The 25,283-nt window shown below is 35.3% G+C and overlaps 3 protein-coding genes, 1 non-coding gene and 1 pseudogene across 12 annotated transcripts; 2 read left to right on the top strand and 3 right to left on the bottom strand.

Moving 5' to 3' along the window:
* Positions 1 to 5,724: 5,724 nt before the first annotated feature.
* Positions 5,725 to 12,126, bottom strand: LOC104604424 (uncharacterized). Of its 7 annotated transcripts, XM_010268750.3 has the most exons (6): positions 11,976 to 12,126; positions 11,688 to 11,816; positions 9,038 to 9,098; positions 6,547 to 6,720; positions 6,333 to 6,451; positions 5,725 to 6,224 (listed from the first exon to the last, which is right to left on the bottom strand). In XM_010268750.3, exons 4-6 carry the CDS (start codon positions 6,665 to 6,667, stop codon positions 5,871 to 5,873), a joined length of 594 nt encoding a protein of 197 aa, XP_010267052.1. In that variant the 5' UTR covers positions 6,668 to 6,720; positions 9,038 to 9,098; positions 11,688 to 11,816; positions 11,976 to 12,126; the 3' UTR covers positions 5,725 to 5,870. The 7 variants fall into 7 exon arrangements, with proteins under 7 accessions (XP_010267052.1, XP_010267051.1, XP_010267050.1 ...); XM_010268749.3 differs by lacking the exon at positions 9,038 to 9,098; XM_010268748.3 differs by lacking the exon at positions 9,038 to 9,098 and having other exon boundaries at positions 6,547 to 7,359.
* Positions 7,043 to 7,846, bottom strand: LOC104604624 (uncharacterized). Its single transcript, XM_010269063.1, has 2 exons — positions 7,480 to 7,846; positions 7,043 to 7,359 (listed from the first exon to the last, which is right to left on the bottom strand). The coding sequence occupies exons 1-2, from the start codon at positions 7,844 to 7,846 to the stop codon at positions 7,043 to 7,045; spliced, it is 684 nt and encodes a 227-aa protein (XP_010267365.1).
* A 245-nt stretch (positions 12,127 to 12,371) lies between the features above and the next one.
* LOC148790575 (enoyl-CoA delta isomerase 3 pseudogene) lies at positions 12,372 to 13,914 on the top strand (annotated as a pseudogene).
* A 1,077-nt stretch (positions 13,915 to 14,991) lies between these two features.
* Positions 14,992 to 21,017, bottom strand: LOC104604426 (ras-related protein RIC1-like). Of its 3 annotated transcripts, XR_736405.2 has the most exons (9): positions 20,742 to 21,017; positions 16,849 to 16,921; positions 16,514 to 16,561; positions 16,374 to 16,421; positions 16,207 to 16,278; positions 15,969 to 16,124; positions 15,787 to 15,890; positions 15,563 to 15,648; positions 14,992 to 15,385 (listed from the first exon to the last, which is right to left on the bottom strand). XR_736405.2 is itself a non-coding variant. In XM_010268751.2 (8 exons), the coding sequence occupies exons 1-8, from the start codon at positions 20,753 to 20,755 to the stop codon at positions 15,289 to 15,291; spliced, it is 612 nt and encodes a 203-aa protein (XP_010267053.1). In that variant the 5' UTR covers positions 20,756 to 21,013; the 3' UTR covers positions 14,992 to 15,288. The 3 variants fall into 3 exon arrangements, 2 of the variants coding, with proteins under 2 accessions (XP_010267053.1, XP_010267054.1); XM_010268751.2 differs by lacking the exon at positions 15,563 to 15,648 and having other exon boundaries at positions 20,742 to 21,013; XM_010268752.2 differs by lacking the exons at positions 15,563 to 15,648; positions 16,514 to 16,561 and having other exon boundaries at positions 20,742 to 21,015.
* Positions 21,018 to 24,761: 3,744 nt separating this feature from the next.
* On the top strand, positions 24,762 to 24,833 carry TRNAQ-UUG (transfer RNA glutamine (anticodon UUG)). The gene has a single exon. It is a non-coding gene; the product is annotated as a tRNA-Gln (tRNA).
* The last annotated feature ends 450 nt before the right edge of the window (positions 24,834 to 25,283 follow it).

Here is a 25,283-nt window from a genome sequence, read left to right on the forward strand (position 1 = left end):
GGTTATCTTGTGTTTTTTTTTTAGGTTCAGGTTTTCTGTTTTTATTTCTCCCCACTTATAAAAAAGGGCAAATTTCTTAAAATATCTTTACGATTTAGTTAATTGATTAACTCTATCCTTACTGGTTATATATTGTCTTAAATTATCCCTACTGTTTATAACATCATCCTAAAGTGCTAATAGAAAAAAACAAAATATCGAATTTGCTTTACACTATCCCTCAAATTTTCAAAATAAAACCCAAGTTATGAAAAATTTGCCCTCCCCTCTTCCCTTTCATCTTCCCTTCACTATTTTGATCTCACCTCTTAAAAACACATCCATCAGTAAATTGGTAAAAGATAAAACGACAAGAAAACAAAGAGAAACGAGAAGAGAGGAAAGCGCAAGTTCCAAAGTTGATTCAATTTCAGCTAAGGTAGGGAACTTGATTTCTCCCTTATGAGAGTGGCTGCATAAAGTTTCAGACGACTGGGAAGTCTATGGTGAAACCCCAACTCAAACGCATAATCGATGTCCCAGTCTGAACTAGGTCCTTTGCCAAGCTTATCAATGTGCTGGCACCTGAAGCAGCACATCTAGCATTGTTTTTTGGTTCGCTGCTAGCGATCCTGTATCCAGCATCGTCCCTGATGCTATCACTCTGAACAACACCCCGACCACCCCGCCACCACAAATCAAGCATTTCATTCAGCATTTACCACTTAGATTTTTTCTCGATGTAACCAACATCAGCAAGCTCCATTTTTTGCAAATTGACAATGACTGAAATCTACTACGAGGAGGAAACCCCCCAACTTTCAAAGCAATTGGTGGACTCCCGTTGGGATTTGACGAGGTTGGTCTGAAAATGCCTTAAAATGCAGCGAGTAAGAATCGAATGCCAATGCCAAGAAATTGGTATTCAATTGCAATTGTGGTATCAGATGAACCCAACTCTATAGCCCTAACTGTGGTAATGCATAAGAATTCTTCCATCCTCATACAAAATCCAGAACCTAAATCTCAAGAACCTGAAGGTTTAAAGTTTTAGTGATCAAGTCAGGGGCATCGCAAAATTCGCCCCTGTTTTTGTTCAAAAGCTTTTGGAGAAACACCCCTCTCAAATCGATTTGAGCATCTGGGTTGTCTACCTCTCTCTAGACAAGTTCATGAAACCAATAACAGAGAGAGAGAGAGATGAACCTGCTTCAAACGTTCAGCCCAAAAACCTTCTTCACTATCTTCAGTGCCTTAAACATTAATCCTACTTCTCATTCCTTTTTCTCCCCACCAAACCATGATGTTGATCCTGGTCCTAGCTGGAACCGCTTATTCTTTGCCTCTTCTTGAAACCCAATTTTATCTAAAAACCTCTCCCTCCCTTCACAATTTCAGCAACTTCTGAATTAATCTAGAACCTTAACTCAAATCATGACACTAATTTTAAGCCTAAAACGAAAAGTCATATTCTGAAAAGAAAAGTTTCGAAAAAAGTTGAAAATTCCAGCAAAGTCTTTTTAACGATTATCCCTTGGAAATCAAGACGAGGGCGAAGAGTATGAGAAAGGAAGGGAGGTTTTAGTCAATGATTAAAAAAAATACAAGAGTATGGAAATCAAGACGAGGCCTAAAATACAAGAAGAGTATTTTAGGAATTTAAAAAAAAAATACCAATCGCATGATATTACATGTAAATGGAGTGTGAAAGAAAATTAAAAGCAAGGAAGGTTTTAGATAATTATCAGAAATAGTAGGGATAATTTAAGACAATATATAAACAATAAAAGTAGAATTAATTAATTAACAAAACCTTAAAAAAATTGCCAGAAAAAATCTGGATTCTATTTGAGGTTTTAATCAATCGATGGCTACAAACGGCCGTGTAAAATGTTATCGAGGGCCCCTGTCAAATTTTAACCATTTATTTCTCTTTTATTGCAAGCCATAAAGTTTGAATCCATTTCTCTAGATTAAAAGAATATGCCCACCATATCATGCTTCAGCTAGTTATCAACTTTATCATGATTATGTTCTTTTCATAGGCACTTGACAAGATTATGTGGACATTAAATTTTAATCTTCAGACATTTTTCTCTTCTTAGATCATGTCCAAAAATTAAAAAAAATGATTATTAGAATTTATATGTTTATGAATATTAAGAATTATACTAGTTTGCATTAAACAAAAGACTGACAAAACAGCATTCATGTATAAAACTTGGATTATGATGATGATGAATTACTAGGAATTAAAATACACATTTATTATTCTACAACTTTAACATGTTTCAAGTGTATTTTGGTAGTTCATATGAGACTTGGATTAGTGTTATTGATGTTTCAAGTGTATCGATGCATATACCAAAATTTCCATTGAATTTATGTCTCTTAAAATTGTTTTTCCCCGTACTTTGAACCTTGGCCGAGGTCCTATTCTCACAAAGTCTAATTTGTCCTGCGTGAACCAAAATCCTTGAGATAGCTATCGGCAGACATCTATTAGAAGAAACCTGATGCATGAACTGAAGAAAATTTCTGGTGTTCAGTGGAGAGAACTCACTAAAATTATCAGCAGTATTACTTCGAGAATTTGCCAGGTATAGGGGCTACTGATTAAACAAGGGGTGGTAACCCACCACCCTCTCATCTCTGATGAAAAAGTGGGATTCAATCCTAGGTCTCCACTACAACCAACAGGAGACTTTGCAAGTTGATTTTAATGCGTTTAACCTCCAAGCTAGATCCATTCAATTGGAGTCCAGATTTTCAGAACATGTTATATAGACATCAAGGGTCAAAGGTATCAGAACGCAAATAATATGGGAAAGGCAATTCTAAGGGACATGTCACAATATGATTTAGATGCACATTGATACCATGGAAAAATTAAGATATACATGCGTAAGTTAGGAAAACTCGAATAACTCCCAAAAAATATATATATTTTAGCACAAAATGTAAGTTTTAGATGACAATAAATAAGCTATACACATTGGAAAGACATGAATAGCACATGTGAAGTGTAAACTATGGGAACACACTTGGTAAATGTTAACAAATGACTAAAGAACTAAAATATGCATATCAGTATTCTCTCAATTCTAAAAAAAAATCATATAATGTGTGTTAATATTTATAGTATGTAAATATTAATAATTAATTTTTTAACATTTATTGGTAAACATCCACTAAGAATAGAAAATTTCTAAACAGTTGAGATTCAAAATACATGTTACTATAATAAGTAATTGGAGCATGGCATAATGATGGATTATTGTCTTTTTTCACTTACAAGACTCCATGTTTTAGTTCTAGCTATTACTCACAAACATGGTAGGAGTTATGGAGGTATGGAGTTTAGACCAACTTGGAAATTCTAAATGTTTCAAGCTTGTAGGAGTAGCAATTTAGAATTTAAACAACTCATACCTATAAACATTAAGTCAAATTTGCATTAATAAAAACTAACCAGCTTCAAATATACAATCCAAAAATGAAGAACTCACCTGTCACCTCCAACTATCGTTAAATCCAAAAAAATGGATAGCAGGAGAGTTTTTTATTAGAAACAACAAGAACAATAGAACGGACAAAGAGGAGTACCTCCAGCATCCGACATCCCAATCCCCAACTTTTCTTCAGTATAAATAGCAAGCCCATCCTCTGTTCTCTTTCTTGGTCGAGATGGAGGATCAACAAAGCCCATCCTTTTTAGAAACTTTACCCTCCTTCTTCTTCTTCTTCTTTTTTCTTTAGGTTAGAAGTAACATCTTCTGTTGGTTTCTCAGCATGTTCCTTCAATATTCTTCCTTTTTTCCTTGTTGGAGAAGACCTCATCAATCTCATGTCCAAGCTTTTTCCTTGCAGGTTTTAGATTTTCCTGTTTCAACACAAGTTCATCCTCTTTCATTGGAAGTCACTTTTTAGTTGAATTTTGAGATTTCTCGGTTGAGCCTATTTTGGGCATGGATGAAGTCAACAACTGCTTATCTAATTGTTTATCATAATGTGATATAGGTAAAGCAGAAAAAAAAATAAGACCAGAAACTTGATGCTTCAGCAGCCGGATCCTCCCAACTTTATTTCTACTGTATGGAACCATATATCTGAAAATGAAATTTAGCGAGTCAAATTTGCAACTAAGAGCACAAACAAGATTTTCCATTTTCACATACCATATCACTTTTTGTCAAGCCACCCATTTTTTCTTTTTTTTTTCTAATAGAATGGGAAAAACACAAGTACATAACAACTAAGTGTACCTTTTGCTTTGTTTTATCAGTTCAAGTGTACCTTTTTTGATGAATTGTTTCAGTAATCTGTTTTTGTAGCTATGTCCGACACTTTCATCATTGATAAACCCTGTTGTAATATAAAGAGATGTTACAAGGTTAAGGGTGTTAACACATTATGAGTTTTGAGGGCATTTGCTATGGTTATTTTCTTAAAGTTGAAAGATTTGAGAATAGGCGTCTTCTAATACATATGGTACATGTATATCCCCCATGGTACAGAGCTTTGGTGTACAGTACAGGGATGTGATGTAATCTTTCTAGACATACAAAAACTTAAATACTACAATACCTTGGTTGTGAGAGAGAGAGAGAGAAACCTGAATACATCTCACTCTTTTTACAAACTTGTGCTCAAGTCAAAACCAGTAATAATCTACTGTTTGGTATCAGATGGGTTCGGGGAGATGGAAACAGCAGATATCAACACCACAGCCAGGCACTTATGTTTTGCTTTTGTTTTTTTTTTTTTTTGCTTCTTGCATTAAGAAATAAGCTAAGGGTTCCTACAGATATCCTCGTTACCTAAGGAGTTAAATCTAGTTTGTGCAGGTCTTTGGATCTACTTATGGTTTCTTTTATCTACTTGTGAAATCCATTGGTGCACTTGAGCACTTGGAATTCTGATTCAAGCAATAGGAAAGAGGTAGATTTAGAGATCAGACTGGAAGCTGGGGAGTTTTATTCCCGTCATTTAGGATGAACTGCAGAATCCAAAAAAGAGGAAGACACCCAGAGAGTAACAGAATCCAAAATAGTACAGGGACTTTTTGTTGATTGTCAAATGAGACAATGGAGTAGGGACTAGGGAAGGCTAATTTTGTTGAGAGCCATCCTGAATTTCAAATTACCATCCTGGGCTCAGACTGAATTCACTCTGAGGGGCCAGACATAGGGGTGCAACTTGGATTTGGCCTTGGCCAACCCAGACCCAATCAAATCCAGGAGGAAAAGGTATTGGGTTAGGTTGGCTTGCGTTGCGAACCTGATGTATTACACTAGTAATGCATATGATTTTTATGTATCACAAATATTGTCACATGATTTTTATGTATTATTTTCATATTTAATGCGTGCTTGCATGACTATGATAGTTTGTATGTTTTCTTGCATATCTTATGTTAATTTAGTAGATAAGGTTCCAACCAAAACACAACCTGACCAACCATTAGATTGGGGTACAGTTAGGCTTTTAACACATAAGGTTGGGCTAGGATTAACCTCAACCGCAGCCAACTTGGCCTTAGATGCACACCTAGCTAGATATTTGCTCTAAAATTGTGGACCTGCTGGCTGAAAGTGAAAACACTCCAAGCCAAACTAGTAATTTAAAAGTGCAAGGGCCTAAATGTACCTGAGGCACAAGGCTCAAGGTGAGGCGTGTGCCTTTTTTTGAAGCAGGTGCATTTTTTTAAAAAATAAAGTACATAATTGAAAAAAAAAACAGATATATGTGAACTTTAAAATAAATTAAATTAAGCAAAAGGCCAATATGTTAATATAAAAAAATGATAGACATGAGCATCAGTACAGTCCAAGAATACAAATTACAAAATATAAACTATAATAAGCAGTTGTGTATCCATTCTTGAAGTCTCATTCATCATTTTCTTCATCTTCACTTGAAAATTCAATTTCATTTTCATAATCATCTGATCTGTAGTCATCAATATTCTCTTCTTCCAACTCTTCAACTCCAGAAGAAAGTGCACCATCTCCATCTCCTTGTGTCAATGAATCATTATCAAACACCAAATCATTTTTTGCCCCACCACCATCAGATGCCATCTCTCCCAATAACCATTCATTGTTCTCATCTAAATCTTTTAAAGAAATGGGATCAATAATACTATGTGAGTTGAAACTTTCTTTGAGCATTTGGTTAAACCTAACGAACACCAAGTCATTTAATCGCTTTTGATCCAATTGGTTTCTTTTTCTGGTATGAATCTGTTAACTCATAAAAAAGTATAGGATTATCAGAAGCACAGAATTTAAGTGTAAACATAAGATTAAATATTAAAAAAAGACAAGCATAGTAGTTTTGTTTTGACATACATGCTCAAACACACTCCAATTTCGCTCATAACCAGATGCACTACATGTTAAACTTAGAATTTTGACAGCAATTTTCTGTAAATTTGGAGTTGAAGCACCAAATGTAATCCACCAATCAGCTGAAAAAATATAAATAATAACCAAATTAGTAAATTGACTAAATAAAAATATTAACGATTAGTTATTATAATATTAAGTAAATGTTATTACTCACCTGGTTCTTTTTTCTTCCTCTGACAAATGGCCATATTAAAACCAAAAATGCCCTCTGCATTCTTATATTTAGATAATTCATCAATGATTAAGCTTGCCTTGTCCCTGTCTTTTTCAAGCATTTGGATTACTTTATAAAGCCCACTTACAATCTCTTCGTCCGTATCAGTTTTCTCTGCATTATCATAATAAAATTGTGGATTCAAATAGAAACCAGCTGCATGCAATGGTTGGTGAAGTTGGCACTCCCACCTCTTATCAATAATCTCAAAAATGCTTTCATATTTTTCCTTGTTACCACCAAATGCATTAGCAATGGTCTCCTTTGCCCTATCCATAGCCTCATAAATATGACCCATAGATGGCTTATTTTCACGATCTACCAAACGTAAGACGTGAATAAGAGGATTACACACCTTAATTATAAAGATGATATTATTCCAAAATGAGGGCATCATGACTGTCTCCCTTACCATTCTACCTTTCACTTCTTTTACTCATTTGCTATCACTCCATTCCTTTGAATTGAATAAATCCCACAAGTTCTTCTTTTGTTCATATATACATTGCAATGTAAGAAAAGAGGTAGCAAAACGAGTTTTTGCTGGTCTAAGCAATTCCTTTTGGCTTGTAAACTTCCTCATTAGGTTCAGTAAGCCAGGGTGGTTATAAATGTACCCCGTCAATGCTATTGCCTTCTCAAGTGTTCTCTTGACAACGGGTAGCTTCCCAATGTCTTCTAATATCAAATTTAGACAATTGGTAGCACACGGAGTCCACATTAGATGAGGATACTTCACCATCAAAAACTTCCCTAATAATACAACATAACAATTTAAAAAACAAGAACTCAATAACTATTGCCAAACATGTGAAATGCTGAAGGAAAGTTATTGAAAATGAATAAAAATAGTAATTAAGTAATAAAACTTACTAGCCAAAACATAATTTGGCGCATTATTTGTAACAACTTGAAGTACATTCTTCTCCCCAATTTTTTGAACCATCTTATCAAGTAAAGTAAACAATTTCTCAGCCCTCTTTACATCACTTGAAGCATCAATGTTTTCTACGAACATAGTCCCAGCACGACTATGAACCAAAAAATTTATGAGGGCCCTATCTTCCCTATCAGTCCACCCATCAAGGATAAGAGAACAACCCCACCTTTCCCACGTCTCCTTATGATGTTGTAGCAATGTCTTAGTGTAATCCACCTCCTTTTTTAAAAAAGGAACCCGCAATTCATGGTAACTTGGGATCTTTAATCCTGGTCCATATTGCCCAATTGCTTCTACCATGGCTTCAAAACTTTTCAAGCAAATGGTATTTAAAGGAATACCGGTTTGGTAAAACCATCTAGCAATACGTATAGAGACTAGCTCTCTCCATTCTTTATTATGTGTATCATTGATGGTGTTTTACTTTATTCTTTTCTTAACTCTTCTCATATCCACGACCTGTTCTGGGCTAGGTGTGGTCAAAAATCCATCCAAAAGACCCTATTGTCGTTTTATGGTTAGTCTGGAACATGATCCACTAGAGGCAAAAGGACTAGAACCTACTATTGGATTTGCATTTTCATTACCACTACCAGTAGGTGTAGATACATATTTTCCATGCTTACCACCACCAAGGCCTTGAACCTCCTCACCTAACTCATCTTCATCTTTAATTACATTTTCATAGTCATTATTGTCCTCTTCTTGCATTCCAACCATGCCATCTTTCTTGGATTTTTTTCTTTGCATGTATGTTAAAACCTCTTCTCTAACATCTTTGGGTCACTTGTTACATTTTTTAGCATTTCTCCTACCACCAACAATGTGCTCCTTTGCTCTAAATATTCCTCCATTTGTCACTTTTTCACAAAATTTACAAGTGACAGATTTAGTGTTCTTGGGATCTCACAAATAACAATACTTCCAAGCTGGATCTTTTCTATTGCTCTTCTGAGTATTGCCATCCATCTCTAGACTCAACTTGATAAAGAAGCCTAACTTAACTCTTTGAAGGTCTATAAGAAAATAAAAACTAAATTAGTTATCAATCTAAATTAAAAATAGAAATATGCAATTGTTTATTGTCATTTAATAAGAAATTGCACTAGCATGTTCAAATCAGAAATTTAAAATAGATTTTATGAGTTGCAACCATCAATAATCAAATCCGAATAAAATAAATTAAATAATTCAAAAATAAAACGAGTTATCTAATTATCCAAAACCAATATCAAATCCAAATGCCAAATCAAGACTGTCAAGTAGAAAATTCAATTCCAAAATCCCAAATCCAACTTCTAGCATGTATTTTTTTTTTTTTTTTTGATAGATAACTTCTAGCATGTATATTGAATATGGACTTTGTCTCTATTCACTATCACAATTAATTTGTTAAACATAACAAGCTACAAACTTACCTAGGAATTCCATACAAAAACAGCAAACCATGAAAGAAAAAAAAATGGGAAATAAATGTGTTTGTGTTTTTACCTGGATGTGAATCCACAATAAATTCTGTAACTATCACAACTCACAGCTCACAGGATTAACACTGAATAACAAATAATATAAACTGTATTATTTTTTTATCAATAATAATATAAACTGTACTAGATCTTTCTCAACTATCAAACCCATATAATGAAGGAGGAAAAAGGGCACTGATTTAGCGAATTTGCATTTGCATGCAAAACAGCAACTAGTATAAACAAAAACATGGGGTAGAGCCCCTGTTTTGGTGTCAAAAATAGAGGGAAAATAGATGGGTTAGAATAAGAAAGAAGAATGGGGTGGAGCTCCCATTTTGTATTCAAAAGCAGAAGGGAAAAAGAAAGGGAAATCAAATGGGAAAAAAGAATCGAGCAAAGCCTATTTTGGCGTGAAAATCAAAGAGGAAATCAGGCAGCGCCCTTTTTTAGCATAAAAAATATAGGAGAAATAAGAAGAAAATGAATGGGGTGGAGACACTGTTTTGTTGTTAAAAAAAGGGGGGAAGGAATGGAGCAAAACGCCTGTTTTGATGTAAAAACAAAGGGAAGATAGATGGAAATTAAAAAGGAGAATGGGGCAAAGCCATTGTTTTGGCATTAAAATCAGTGGGTAAATAAAGAAAAGAAAAGGACACATACACACTTTTAGAATTTGGATTGAATCAATTCAGCCACTGCATTGCTAGTATCTTCTTCACACTCAGGCTTGCCAGCCTCAAGCTTACTTCTCTTTCTCACTTGGTCTATCACTTTATTTAGTGCTCTAAGCCTCTAACTACCTTTACCAGGCCATATATCAAAAACTTTAGGGAAAACAGCTTTAATACATCATGAATATTGTATAAAAAACATAAAATTTGAATACATAATACAGCATTATTAAGACACTCGCCTTGGCCACCTAGCACCCTGCCCGAGGCAAACACCTAGTTGCTGACTGCTGAGACAAGTGCTTTATCTAATTCCCTGTGCCTTGACACAAGCAAGGCATGCTGCTTGAAAAGCACCTCACTTCTGACCTTAGGCGCGCCTTTTAAATCACTAAGTCCAACAAGTGCAAGTCCAAAAGATAGAGTTTACATATTACTCTGTCATTGATCTAGATCCTTTAGATAAGACATATGTTGGGCATGATTGTGAAGTAGATCTCAAACTGATGAGAAAAAGTTCCACTCGTGTGAAGAAAACTTGCCAAATCACCACCATTTAAAGAAACAGTTCAGAAGGCATTGTATGCATGATAGACATAAGCTTTTATAAATTCCAAACCAAACTAATAAGGGACAAGTCAAAGTTGGAAATGTAAGGATGCATCTTCCTAATCTATATATATATATATATATATATATATATATATATATATATATATATATATACATATATATATATATATATGCTACTTCTAAATTATAATACTTAATAATGACAATATATAAAAATAACTACAAAATATTTACATTAATTACCTCCATCATAGTTGTTGAAGAAAAGAAGTAAAAGAGAAGAATGTTACAGAATTAGAAAAAGGAAAAGTATCGCTTAATAAAGTTCCAAGTTTGTTATTAAACAACTATACTATCGTTTCTCAATCACTCCAAGATCAACAAAGCCACATAGATCAAATTAAAGGAAAGTGGACGTAAACATTTAATTATGTTCTCTCTCCATCTATAGGCCAAAATTGAAAAGGGGAAGTATGCAGAGCAAATTATTCAAAGGAGTTAAGAAACTGTAGACTTCCTTAGTGGAGAAAATACACAATTCAACAATCTCTTGCATAGGAAAAAGATTAATATTTAGAAGGAAATAATAAGATTGGACATGAATTAAAGAAAGATGATCTACTTGACACAAACAAACCATTCTTGGTTTCCATCTAAAGAAAATACATGAAATTTACCATAATATATGTAAATCCAAATCAAGTTGCTCAAAAAAATGCAAAATAAAATTTTGAATTTCAAGTAAGAGATATATTTAAAAAGCACAAGCAAAAATAATGGGCTTATTTTTTTAACACACAATTGATAGCAAAAGCATTCTGGTTTTGACCATACATCCAACAGCTTCATTATATCCAAAAAACCTTAGATAAAATTGAAAAAAGGACATACAGCTTTACCACACATGATAAATTTCACTAATTGATTATTCTTATTTTCTCTAAATCGAACTAAGTTCACATTAAAGATAAATAGGCAGTTAATTAACTAGGAATTTTATTATTTCTGTTAGAATTCAATTACCTAGTTCGAAATCTGGAGTTATATCATGCAACATTAAAGCAGTCTTTATGCATTTGAAGAAAATAAAGTTAAAAAAAAAAAGAACCAAGTTCAGACAGAAACATATGGTAATGAGAAGACAGAAAGAAAGAAACGTCTAAACGTGAAAAAAAAATTAAAAAAAAAAAGTAACAGAGAAATGTCAAATGAATTGAGGATAAGGAGTAACCTTCCACCGGGTACATTAGGAAGGAACCCTGCAGATATCTCACAATCCCTTTCCATAAATACCCATCACTAATTTCCATTAAGCTTTGTCCATAAATTATACAAAAAAATATTAAAATATAAAAATAAAAACAGTAGAAAGCCTAGAAATAACTACTGAGACAATCGTCCATAAGGTGATACTGGGTTATTGTTCACCTTTTTTCCGATAAAGAAGAAATCTGGAATCGCTCGTTAAGTATTAATTTTGGTCCTTCCTCTTCATCTCTTTCCTTCAGGAACGATCTTCTTCCTCTCTTCGTCTTCCACGTCCCTTTTCCAATTAACCTAAAATCAGAAGGAAACGATTACAAGAGCTATTAAGCATTAACCAACGGCGGGCAATCAAAATTCAAAAGCAAGCAGATTTTTCTATTGTTTTCCTTCACGCAGATAGTGAGGAGGACGAGAGCAAGCAAATAGAGAGAATGGGGGGAAAGAGTTAACCTGCTTCACGTAGAAAATGCTTCTGTGAGCGTGAGTAGTAATGCATATAGAATACCGAAGAAGCAGGGTTAGGATCTTCGCGAGGCCGAGAGACAGGGGGACAAGAAGGGTTTATGCCTAGTAGCAAAAGAACCAATAAAAAGGTTTTAGGCCTTCCCGCTCTTTTCCTCTGCTGTTGCTTCATAATACATACATGATTATCCAATCAGATTCCTCCACCTGTCATAACTGCAACCGACAACTCATTTGGTTGGTTCTTTTTGGGATTTAAATTACATATAAATACCTATAATTTGGGTAATGCCTAAACTTTTAAATGCAACACTTGAACATCCTGAACTCTAAAAATAAAAGAACTTGGTCTAGCGTCACTAACCAACATTACGGTGTGCTGTAAATTTAATGAAATTATATACCTAAGTCCATTAATTGTATTTAGGATAAATTATAAAGAACTCCCTTATAAGATCAGTGACAAAGTCCCTCCTTATACCTTTTTTTGCAACAAAGACCCCCTGACCGTTAGACAATGACCCCTTCTGTTACATTCTATTTGTTAACTTTGAAAAAGATTCTCATTTGAACGTTTAAAATTTTTTAAATGCACAAACTACCCTTTATATTGTTCATTGTCTTCTTGATTGAACCTCAAGCACTTCTATTTGTTTGCTCGCTTGCTATACTAAGAGTCATGAGAATTTGGGGTGGAAGTAATTGAGGTTATTTTGCAGGGAATGGATGCAAAAGAGGTCGTAAAAGCTTGTATCATTCAAGATGAACAACAAGAGCGAGAGAAGCACGAGAAGGGAAAGGAAGGAAGCAACTCATTTTCCTCTACCACACCATTGTATGCATCGTCTCCAACGTTGGAGAGTAGGGAGGTGAACTGGTCCATGGACCCTTTGGCACAACAGAAGCGGTGCCACTACCACAAGGCCAACGGGGTTGCAACAGAGTGGGAAACGGTGGCGATGGGGCGACGTTGAACATTGAAAAAGAAATCCAACTGATGTTTCTCTTCACTCAACTTTATCCATCACCATCGACAAAGGGGAGCTGTCCAAACCCGCACAGCTGATGTTTGGGCGACGTTGAAAAAGAAATCCAACTGATGTTTCCACCCATAAATAGTTTGACAGGGAGAGTGGGAAACGACATAGGGGCGACGTTGAAAAAGAAATCCAACGTCTTCCTCCACCAGCTTCCGCACATGGGCGACGACTTAACCTGCTCTCCCTCCTTATGCCCATTATAGCAGCAGTATCAGGGCACGCCGCTGCTGCTGGGTTCATGCTTGTGCTTAGCCACGACTACGTCTTGATGAGGAAGGACAGGGGGTCCTCTACATGAGCAAGCTCAACATCGGGCATACCCTTTTCCGACTACTTCATGGCGTTGTTGAAAGAAAAAATTTAATCGCGATGGCTCGGCGCAACGTGGTTCTGCATGCTGCGAAGATGAAGGCCGAGGAGGCGATCAAAATGGGATCATAGACTCGACACACAATAGCGTGGTGGAAATTGTAGAGGCCGCATTGCACATGGGTGAGAAGTTGGCCTTGGCCGCTAGGAAGTGGGATAGTGGGGTTTATGCCAAGATACAGAAGTCGACATTTTTGGAACTCTGTAAAGTGCTCGGGCTACAGAGGAGACCAGCAATCAAAACAGATATCTATTTCCTAGGTTAAATAGGTTTTGAGAGAAAAAAGGGTAAGAAAAAGAAAATAGAAAAAAATTAGTGAAATATTTTAGTAATTTAATGTTTTTGATCATCTGACTTAACATTGAAGGGGGTCTTTATCTAATGCTAAAGTTCAGGGGGGTCTTTATTGCAAAAAAAAAGTACAGGGGGACTTTGTCACTAACCCCATAGTACAAGGGGGGTCTTTGTAATTTACCCTTGTATTTATATTAGAATTTGGTTTATTGGTTCACCTCAGTGAAAAAAGAAAAATTAAAACAAACATGAAAAAAAAATTATACTCTTTAAATACTCTTAGTATAAAAGGGTGTCATGATCCAATGGGCTTTAGGGCAACAAACCCTGAACTTGAATAATGATAAAGAATCAAAGCCCTGCCTCAATCCTATAGGATAGGATAAACCCGAATTAACTGCTTAACCCGACCCATTAGCATTCATATCCCTAGTTCAAGTCAAGGTAGTGTATTATTTTCTCTGATATCAAACAGTTAAGCAGTTCACAACAAAATAAAAATAAACTAAAACAAAAACCACAATGGCTTTGTGATGAAAGTTTTAAATTGTAAATCTGGTAATAAAAAACAAGACTTTGGCCAATAGAAGTGGAATTTGAGTTTTTTCTTGTTGGCATATTCAAACACACATACAGACAAGCAAAGTTTCCACTTGGAAAAGCGGGAGAATTGGTGAATTGCGCATTTTTCTAGTTTAACACACCTACGTGCCATTGACACCACATAGGACAACTCATTAGCAATTTCTCAAAATACATGATAATAGGCATGAACTAGAGCCTTGGATGAAGGGATGAACTGATCTCTCTCTCTATCTCTCTCTCTCGATGCAGGCTGATATATACCATGCATACTGATACACATCAGCTAGTACATCTCAACACTTTGCTTACAGCTTATTCAACCATGGCAAAGAAGAAAATTAAAACATGTGTTACTCCATAGTACGGGGCGGGGGGAGCGCAGAGAGAGAGAAGTTTGGAATTTCTCATCTCAAATGACCGACATGCCAATTGCCAAAAGACTTGGCCAAATCTAGTATTAAAGGCAAATGTTGGCCACCAAGAGTCACTTGAGGCCCTTTTTCATTAATACCCTGAGAAAAAGGACAATACACCAGTTATACTTTGGTAAATACAAATACCTGTTATTTGTCTGTTGAGTCTGTACCAAAATGTATTGACAAGAAAGGCCCTCGAGGGGCACATTTTCCTCAATGTGGGACAGGCCAATGAACACCATGACCCTCTCCATCATTTATCAATTTATGTAGAACATAAAGCCCACCTTAGAAAACTATACGACTAGAAAGCAATCAGATTGCAATAATACTTGGGTAACAAACTTCAGCTTATCAGCTGCTATATTCAGTTCAACACAATTTCCAGAAGTCCAAAGACGGGAATGCCCATGCCCAACATAATTATATACCACCAATATGTCCTTTGCCTTTTTCTTTTTACAGATAACCAGGGACTGGATATGGTGTTTCAAACTCCATGTGATCATGCAGCCTGCAGGCTTGCAACTTCATGTACCCACTGACCATAACTCATAAGCATATTCCCTGGTCCACTCCAGGAAGAGGAAGCCAAATCAAGTGGAGCAGCAGGTGCTCTTTTGATTGAGTGGCTGCCCACGCATTTGCACGGTTGCTGGTCTGTTGACATTTGTTGCTGGTTGACTTGCCATCCTATAACAGAAAAAGAAAAATATAATTCAGGATAATTGGGGAACAATATTGGATAATGTCATTCTACTTTGTATACTTCTTAAAAATCTGAACTGGATCATTCTAGGTGGTATGGCCTCAAGGAGAAGAAACTCCTAAGTTCTAACACAACCTAATCAGAATAAGCAGTCAACCCACTTATTGTTTGTTGCTGTGCATGTTCTAATCTGACAGTGTCAGAGAGACCCGACTATTCATCAGACAGTTTGCAATCCCAACAGTCACTTCAAGATGGAAAAGAAAGAAGTTATTGATCCAAAAAAATTTGATATCAACTCTGCCACATTGAATGCCCTTCCGAACTACCCAAAAAATATGTACCATGGTTGAAAGAGAAATTAGAGGAAAAAAAAGGAACTTACCTGTTCTTTATCTCTGCAGTCATGGTCATAAATGCTTGCTCAACGTTAGTGGCGTTCTTAGCACTTGCTTCCAAGAATGGGATGCCTATCTCATCTGCAAATGCCTTAAGATGTAGCAAAATGAAAAGCACAAATTAGATCCTCATTAAGTACAAGAAACAATGTCAGTAACATTATCCTACCTTCGCAGTTTCATAGGAAACAACTTTATTAGTAGTTAAATCACACTTGTTTCCAATTAAAAGCTTGTTCACATTTTCACTGGCATATCGGTCAATCTCACTCAACCATTGCTTGACATTTTTGAAGCTTTCTTGGTCCGTGACATCATAGACAATCTGGCAAAAAAGAGTAGTACATGCACTGTAACATCTGGTATCAAAAAGGGGGAAAACCACTGCAAGAAGCATATCAACTTACAATAATGCCATGTGCACCACGGTAGTAACTGCTTGTAATTGTCCGGAAACGTTCTTGGCCAGCAGTATCCCACTAAAGCAAGAAGGAATGAATATTTAACCATCAGGACTGGATACTGGATAGTATTATTGTGCAAATCTAGAACCAAAAATTAGTAAGGTACTTACTATTTGGAGTTTTATTGTCTTTCCATCCTGCTCTACAGTGCGGATTTTCTAAAAGAAAGAGAAGTTACAAGAAGTTGAAGATAATAACAGAGGTACAGAAGATGGCAGCAAATTTTTGAAATGCATGTCAGCATACTTACAAAATCAACACCAATAGTACTGATGTAACTATCTAAATACGAATCATCCTACACAGCACACAAAGTAATCAGCAATTACAAGTACATGCACACACTATGTCTGATATTATGCTCCTCCCAATAATTTTACAGCTTTCTTCTTTTTTGATTTTCATTTAAATTGCCAATTATTTCCTCTTTTATTCCTTATAAAAGACACTTCACCCTTTCAACATTGCTAGCCATCCTCTCACAGAAAAGAAAAAGATAAAAGAAAAAAAAAAGAAGGGGGAAGGGCATCTCTCCCCTTCACTGTTTTGCAAAGAAACAGAGTAAACAAAAACATGAATCTGTACCGCAAATCGCAATAGAAGGCATGACTTGCCAACACCAGAATCTCCAATAAGCAGAAGCTTGAAAAGATAGTCACTGTAAAACATCAATTGGGAAGAACATGTATGCTTTGAGTTACACCCAGGATAGACTTTAAAAAGAAAATTTCAAGGTACAACTGCAATACTACATATATAACCATGCAAACACTAACAATAGATCTTAAAAAAGCATGACCTATATCTTTCTTGGTATAAACTTTATAATTAAGAAACACCGGCAAGAAAGTTTTACTGCTCTACTGGCCTAATGTTTAATAGCTTCAATATTTAAACTTCAGAATAATAAGAAAAGGTTCAGAATAACAAATTAACAATATCAAAAGAAATTTCTTGCAACGGGAACTACTTAAAAACAATCTACGCTTGTGAACCATATAGGTCTAAACAAAAGCCCCCCAACTGCAACCAAAGAACGAGGGATGTTACAGTGAAACTAGCATGCAACACATGGGTGGAATCCAACTTTGCTACCCTGCAACAAGACAAAAGATTTCATTTGATGATTTGTTCTTTCTATCTCAGCATCACTTTCAAGATATAATGAATTCTTAGCTCTCAACCGACATCAAAGTAAGTCATCCATCCAACCAAGATAATCCATAGTCCACAACCCTCATACAAGAGGTTTAACTTGATGCGTTTTTTTTTTCCATCTTAGAATCATTTTTAAGATAAAATGAACTCTCAAACAACCTCAAGGTTAGTCATCTATCCAACCAAAGTAATCTACAATCCACAATTCCCAAAATAAATTTCTCTGGTTCACCAATAACTAAGGGGCTACTTTGGAACTTCGGAGGCGTAGAAAATTTGAGCACATGCATTCTTTTGAATATCCATGTTTCTTTTGAATGGGACTGAAATAAAAACACAGACAGACCAAAATAGAATACGAAAAAGTCAACGCATAGAAGCACATCACTGTCCTCCTAGCTAGTTTCATCACTGAGTCAAATTTAAAATGCAGTGGAAGACGAACCTATTAAATAAAGGGAAAAAGAAAAATATTATGATTCTTTTCTAGGTCAGGTCGAATTTATACTTGAGTAGAGGGAGAGAAATCACATGAAAAGGTCCAAAGATTGATTTACGCAACCTTGAACTTCGGATTTATCAATCATCTTGAATCAGCAGGCTTGAAGTCAACTTGACTCGAAGGAATCAAGGAGTCAACTTTGGGAAGCAATGGTTGATGATATAATACTGAGTTACCTTAGTGCTCATGTGACATCAAGCACAATAACAGGGGATTCCTCAAAAGTTGGATGTAGAAGTACCCCAGCAATTTTAACTTCAAAATTCATGGCTATCAGAAGGCTTTATAGTTATTTTGTATTTATTCTATTAGTGAAGGTGATTTTTTTCATCCATTACCTGCTTCCAAAAGACTCCAATAGGTCCACAGTGCTTGGTATATGTCATTGATCTAAACATGAAATTCAGCACAACTTTCTATTTTCATAGGAATATCCAAGATAACCAGTAGGAAGGCTGTCGCAATGATGACATGAAGAGGTTAAGGTATCTTGAGACTCCTGCTATCATGTGAAGTATACTCCTGCTAACTTAGGTGATCCTTTCCAGTTTAGTGGTACTATCCTGCTTACTTTTCAGTAGAACCTCACCATTTTAAGAAAATATATAAACCAAATTGTTTACTAGGGGGCATATGCATTAACATCCAGAAATACTAAGATCATGCTTCACCCTTCCGAGACAAAGTAACTTATTCCCTTTCTAACTGCTCGTATTCACAAAGTTTTTTTATTATTACATAACCACAAGGTTTTAACAGCAGCATTTCTTACAATATAGGTTTGCATATGTTCTATTTGGGAAAAAACTAGGATATTGCCAGGAGGCCCAGGAGTAAAGAATAACAGATTATTATTGCAAATAGAACATACATAAACTTACTATTTAGCCATTAGTACTGGATACTGGTGGGAGTTTTGTATCAGATTTTGGGATGCAAAATTTTTGTTCCAATGAGCACAAATAAAGTAAAAAGTGCAAATTATCAGGTTGGGATGCAAATCACCACTGCAAACAAACATGTGTAAAATTAAATCGGGTGCAAGTTTTGCACCCGGTAAGGATTTGCATTGCAAACACACTGAGACATAAATAGAAATATTTTCTTGAACCATATAAAAAACTATAATACCATGTAAGTTTTACCCATTACCCATAATGGAATCCAAACAATGGCAAAAGATTGATCCTTCATTTAACTAAAACATAAGTCCACCATGGAATTAAACAAACTCAGTTCATAAGAATTTACAAGCCATGGTGTCTTCTTAAAGAAGATTCAGTGTCAAATCATAAATGACATGAACAATGAATCTATGAGATCTCAGTCATTTGGTCATCATTGTTCCAATATCAAACCTGTCTCTTCAGGACTCCTTGATAGGTTTATCAACTAAAGTAAGAAGTTAGGACATGGTGAAACTTAATTGATGCAATATATCCGGTTCATATCTGCATGTATATTGAAACATGAAGGCCTTAAAGCTATGACTAAATCATGTATTAAAAAAAAAAAAAAAAAAAACGGGCACCAATATCAACATGAAAAGAATTTATTCTTCTCCTGCTTGGGTCCATGATATGCAATTAGAGAAACCTGGTTCTTAAGTTAAAATTGGGTAACATACTTGACCAATACACCAAATGCCTTACTTTGGAACATGTCAAGCCGAACTGTTTAACCGTTGGGATCAAAACATACCACACTTCCACAGCCGACATTCCAACGGCTCTCACTCTAGTGGCAGGCAGCCCTTTCCTTTTGGTAGCTTTTCACTCTGCTCCAGGTAGCCCTTTCTGTGATTCAAACCTAGGATGTAGGGTAACTCTAATACCAACTGTTCCATACTTGACCAATATGCAATGAGTCTCAAGAATGTTGGAAAGCATCAAGTCAAGCTGTTTAACCTTTAGGGTTGTAACAAATTGATTGGTACAGAAAATCTTTATAATACTTTGAAAAAATTATTACACATTATACAATATAAATTATTTTAACTTTGTAGTGTTGGTTTGCATTGATTTATGCTGAGTTTAATTTGTTCTATTGTTATCCATAAACCTAGAATTCTGCCAATCCTATTTCTCTATACTTGACAAGTCCATCTTGCGCAGATGCATGCTCACATTCAAAACTATGGATCAAGGACATTCAGACACCAAAGTTTTCAATCCACATTAAATTTATCAATGGATTTACAGTATTCAAACCAATGAATTCTTCTGATGTGCTCACCAGAATAAGGATGAGAGACAATTTTCCTTCTGTTCATTTCTTCTCCCTCACTACATTGGCGTCCAATCACAAGTTTCACGTTTACATTTTATCTCTGTTCCAATACGATGAATTGCAACAACTCCATGCAGTGTTCCAAACATATATCCAGGCCCCTCATTCAAATGCAATAACCAAACAAGCAATAAAGTACCTTAATTTGCCTCCCAAAAATCTCTGACTGAGGTGCCAAGTACAAACAAAATCTAACCAATTTCTAAAACCATATCAACCCATGCAATTCCTTCGTTGTCCTAATGAAAAAGTTATATGGGATACGAAGCATGTAGTGGAGATAAAGTTATGAGATGATCATATGAAAAAATCTACAAAACAGCCAATCCAGGAGATCAATATCGAAGAAAATAGATTTGCATCAAGCAAATACTATATTCTCGAATTAGAAAAAAAATGGGGAAAGGAGGAAAATCAATAAGCAGAGAACCAGAGACTCGGGTGCAAAAGCAATCGACAAACATAAATTACTCACCAATACCTGAAAACTGAAAAAAACGAAAGAATCCAATCAAAAGGAGAAGCTTACTATTCCGAGTTCATGACTGAAATTTGTACAAGATAGCAGATATATCTGAACTTCAATCGATCGATCAACCCTTCAGAGGTAGTTTTTGTTCATAGAAAATAACTGGAACGAGTAAAATAACAATCTGTTCCGAAACTAGAGAACGTAAACCGAGAAGGATGGGTCCAGACTCAAGAGGACTATTTATACAAAGATCACAGAGGGAAAGAAGGTTGGTCACATTGAATGCTTCGTCACCAAAGCAACATGAATTCCATTTCCACCCAGCTAGCACATTCTTTTCTCCCGGGTTTTTCAATTTAATTTTATTTATTTTTGTGGGCCCAAGCTATTGAAATGTGTCCCCTACCGCTCTCCGTCCGATCGAACGTACGCCGTAACGCGTAATAATGCGTATCCTGATTCCTGATTTCGCTGGCAAACGCGCTAATATGCAAAAGATTTGGAGTGGTCCGACTGGTGAGTGGGAGTACGTCTGAGACGGCTTATGCGTTGACTGAACTGGTGCTTGGCCGTTTTCTCAGAGGTATGTTTTGAGAAAACGGTGCCGGATTGGCATATTATTGTTTTTTCGCAAAATGTTTTATTTTTTGTACGGTGGTTAATTGTTAGGTTGTAAACGGATCGAATTGGAATAGAATCAGTGAATATCTGAATTTAGAAAAATGGATATTCGAATATATTCAATAGAAATTAAAAATTAAAATTCGGTCCAACATTCAATTTGATTTAAAATCAACTAATTAATTATTTTAGGTAATTAATAAATATATAAAATAAATATTTTATTTAGATAAAGTATATAAATATTTTATATAGATTAATTATTTTATATATAAATTGTATAAAACATTTAAATATTCTTTATATTATATACACGAATTAAATAATCAATCAATTTTGGATATTTATCGAATTAAATTCGACTGATTACAACATTTGAATTATCATAATTCAATTCGATTATGTCGAATCTCGAATTCAAAATCAGATTTTCGAATACCGTTGACACTGCTACTAATTGTTGCTAGGGATATTTTTTAGGAAAAAAGTGTGGTCTAAAAGAGTGGATTTCAAATGTGATATCGTTTTTCAAGAAAACGGCATTGATTTCTGATACATGAGATATCTATCAGCTGCTTTGGAAAAATTCCTAATACCTAAAATAACTTCATTGAAAAGTCGGTTTTGTAGCTAATGTGAGTTTATTTTTCATTTTTTTACCAAATAGGACTTCCATGCATTTTGGGTTTTTCACATCATGTAACATCAGAAGCCACTACATGAAAGCTCTCCCAAACAAGTACTTAAGATTCAATTGTGGATTGAAACTTTGACTACTTTTACTGAGCCACTTTGAAGAGGTTACTAGAACAAGCTTTATGCAAAGGCCAAAAATTTGGCTGATTGACAATACATTTGGGCTTTCTAATGCTCTCACCAAGCATAGCTTATGGACATCTATGTGAGGCTTTGTAAACCCAGAAATCGCTGCACAAAGCAAAAGCAAAGTGCCAACCAGCTAGTTGGTAAGGTTTCCTACTGGTCGTAGCGGCAATTTGGGATCGAATTCCGCTTACACCTAGGTTAGGAGTGGGTTACCACCGTTGTGTGGCCCTTCACAATATATTAAAAAAAACCACTACACGAAAGTCCTCCCAAATGGGCACCAGAAGAGGCTCTAAGAGGAAAGCCAAATTTTTTGCCATGCTTCTTTGAGGTTTTCTTAAACATTACTATTACTATTTAGGTGGGACTCACTTTTTAAAGCCAAAACTAGTTTTGGTTAAACTGCTTTGGATAAATGTCTAAATGAAAGGCCTGTTTGGAAAAAGGGAGGATTGAGCTGAAGATTCAGCTAAGCTGGCTCAACTGTTTTCAAGCGTTGTGAATAGTCATAACTTATAGTCTGTCTACGTGGAGATCACTAAGGAAACTAGAAGCTGTCGTGGCTCAGCCCTCTCAGATGGGCAAGAAGCTTCAAGTGAAAACTTAGCTGAAGTCCAAAGAACAGCAAATTTGGGCTTGTGGAGTTCTCATCAAACATTCTAAGTGGGATTTGGACTGGGTGCAATTTGGGTTAGCCCAATTAACATTTTACATCTCTTTAGTCTCGGGCCCATTTAAATTTTTGACAAAAGTCAAATCCAAACCCACCCAAACTCTTCTTTATGGATCGAAGTTATCCCAATCCCTTAATTAACGGAAGATAGTTCTTGAAGGGGATGCGTTCAGCTAAACCTATGTCGTATATTTCAGGTTTCCAATGATTCAAAATATAATATTATTGTGGTTTTTTAAGATATCAAATAACAAAAAAAAAAAGGTTATTGGCATTGTTATAATGTTACTAACTTATTATACACATTGATTTTGGCACTCTTTATCTTTCATGATTGTGTGTGTGTGTTTTTTTTTTTTTTCTAAAGACAAGTAAAAACTATCAAAGAAACATCATACACGAGAGAATTTCCTCATTAAATAAGACCCTTATCCTGTAAGGCTGTATCATTTTCTTCGTTAAGAAACAAAAGTTTATGTCTCGTTTATTTGTTCATGTTATTTTATTTTTTAAGTAAATAAGATAATGACCATTTTAGCCATAAAAATTTATTATTAAAAGAGGTATTTTTGTTTCATCCAAGTAACAACTTTTTCCTTACATGGGAAAGTTATTATCCACTTGGGGTGTCAATTGGATTGGATTTGGTCCAATCTGAGCCAGTCCAATGTGAATCCATTATAAATGGGTCAAGTCAAATCCAATCCAATGAATGTTTTGGACCAATTTGGACCGGTCCAATTCAATGTATGGACCGTCCAATCTGTTCAAATTCATTTTGATTTAGATTGGTTTCAACCCAAACCTGGTCCATTGACACATATTCTTATCTTATATCAATGGACTAGATATTGGCTTAATCCAATCCAATCCAATATAAATTTGTTATGGATGGACAAGGTCTAATCCAATCTAATAAATATTTTGGACCAGATTGGTCCAATCCAATATGTCTTGTTGGTCCGTCCAATTCATCCAAATTGATTTGACTGGACGGGGTCCAATACAAAACCAATCAATTGACACCCTTATATCCACCTAAAAGATAGGTATCCACTAAAATAATTTTTTCTAATCCCCCATAAAAAGAATATAAGTTTCAAAATCTAAAAAAAAACTAACGCCCCCTTTATTATTAAGACTAATCCCCCATAAAAATAATTTTTTCTTGATTAACTAACTTTCCCACTTCTCAAAATCTAAAAAAAAAAAAACTAACGCCCCCTTTATTATTAAGACACCATATGGGAGTTTTTGAGGCCCATTCTCTTTTGAGACATAATAGGGAGAAATGTACAGCAACCCACTGCAGATTTCTGAAATTATAACCCTCCATAGTAGCCTCCCCTTATAAACCACGTCCTACCCATAAATTTGACATCAATCCACAGTTAGAATTCATTAATAAGACTAAGAATTCTGAGTGGGCTAAACAGTAATTCTTTTGGTTGCATCGAGTGAAGAAATATGAACAATTTCCTCGATAAATGCTATTATGTAGGAAAACAATTCATTTTCACAATTAAACAATGACACTACACTTCAAAACCATCGAACTAAATAATTCCAAGTTTCCAACTTCACTATTTCAAGATTCATATCTAATTATTTTTATATGTTTGTTTTGATTTATTAAGATAAATTTTGATTCGGTAAGATCTTCACACAAGGGTAATTATCTAGAGATTTGCAATCCGTGTTCAGAAAAGAGTTTTTTCTGAAGCTGGATTGGAGTTCACATCAGCGCCGGAGGCGCCCCACCACGTCGGGAATATCTCCTGATGATGTTTCACATCTTTCGTTCTTGTCATCGGGAAAAGTTTCCGATACAAGGTCAGGATATACTGTGGGCATTGTGGGGCGCCTCTGTGTGACGCGCTAATGTGACTTCGCTGGATTGCATTGGAATGTTATTTTATTTACAAAAAAAAGGTTCCGTACGCAGGTGTCATGCGTCAGGTTCCATGGTCTAGTGGTCAGGACATTGGACTTTGAATCCAATAGCCCGAGTTCGACTCTCGGTGGAACCTTTCATGTGTATGTAGCTTTTTCACAGTTATTTTTCACCCTTTTTTACACACCAAATTATCAATAGTTCACTACTCTTCGGCAGCATATATTTTTTCGGTAAGTTATAGATTAGCGTAAGTTACAGATATCCCCATACTATGGGATCAGAATACCCTTTAAACTTTTACTTTGGCTGAGTTTGGAAGGAGCATAAATGCAAAATTATAGAGTGTAAAAAACGTTTACTTTGGCTGAGTTTGGAAGAAGTACAAATGTAAATATATAGAGTGTAAATACATAAAAATACAAGGTTTTATATTCTATATATTTGTATTTGTACTCCTTCCAAATTCAGCCAAATTTGCGACAAATATCCTCTTTTGTTGGAGTTTCATCAGTTAAATTAAAAACATAAATAAAAGTCTTATTTAGTTATTTAATTTTTTTAAACCCTAAATTATTCTTTTCTT

Source organism: Nelumbo nucifera, chromosome 6, assembly GCF_055504915.1.
Source record: "Nelumbo nucifera cultivar China Antique chromosome 6, China Antique-T2T, whole genome shotgun sequence".
NCBI classification, from domain to species: domain Eukaryota; kingdom Viridiplantae; phylum Streptophyta; class Magnoliopsida; order Proteales; family Nelumbonaceae; genus Nelumbo; species Nelumbo nucifera.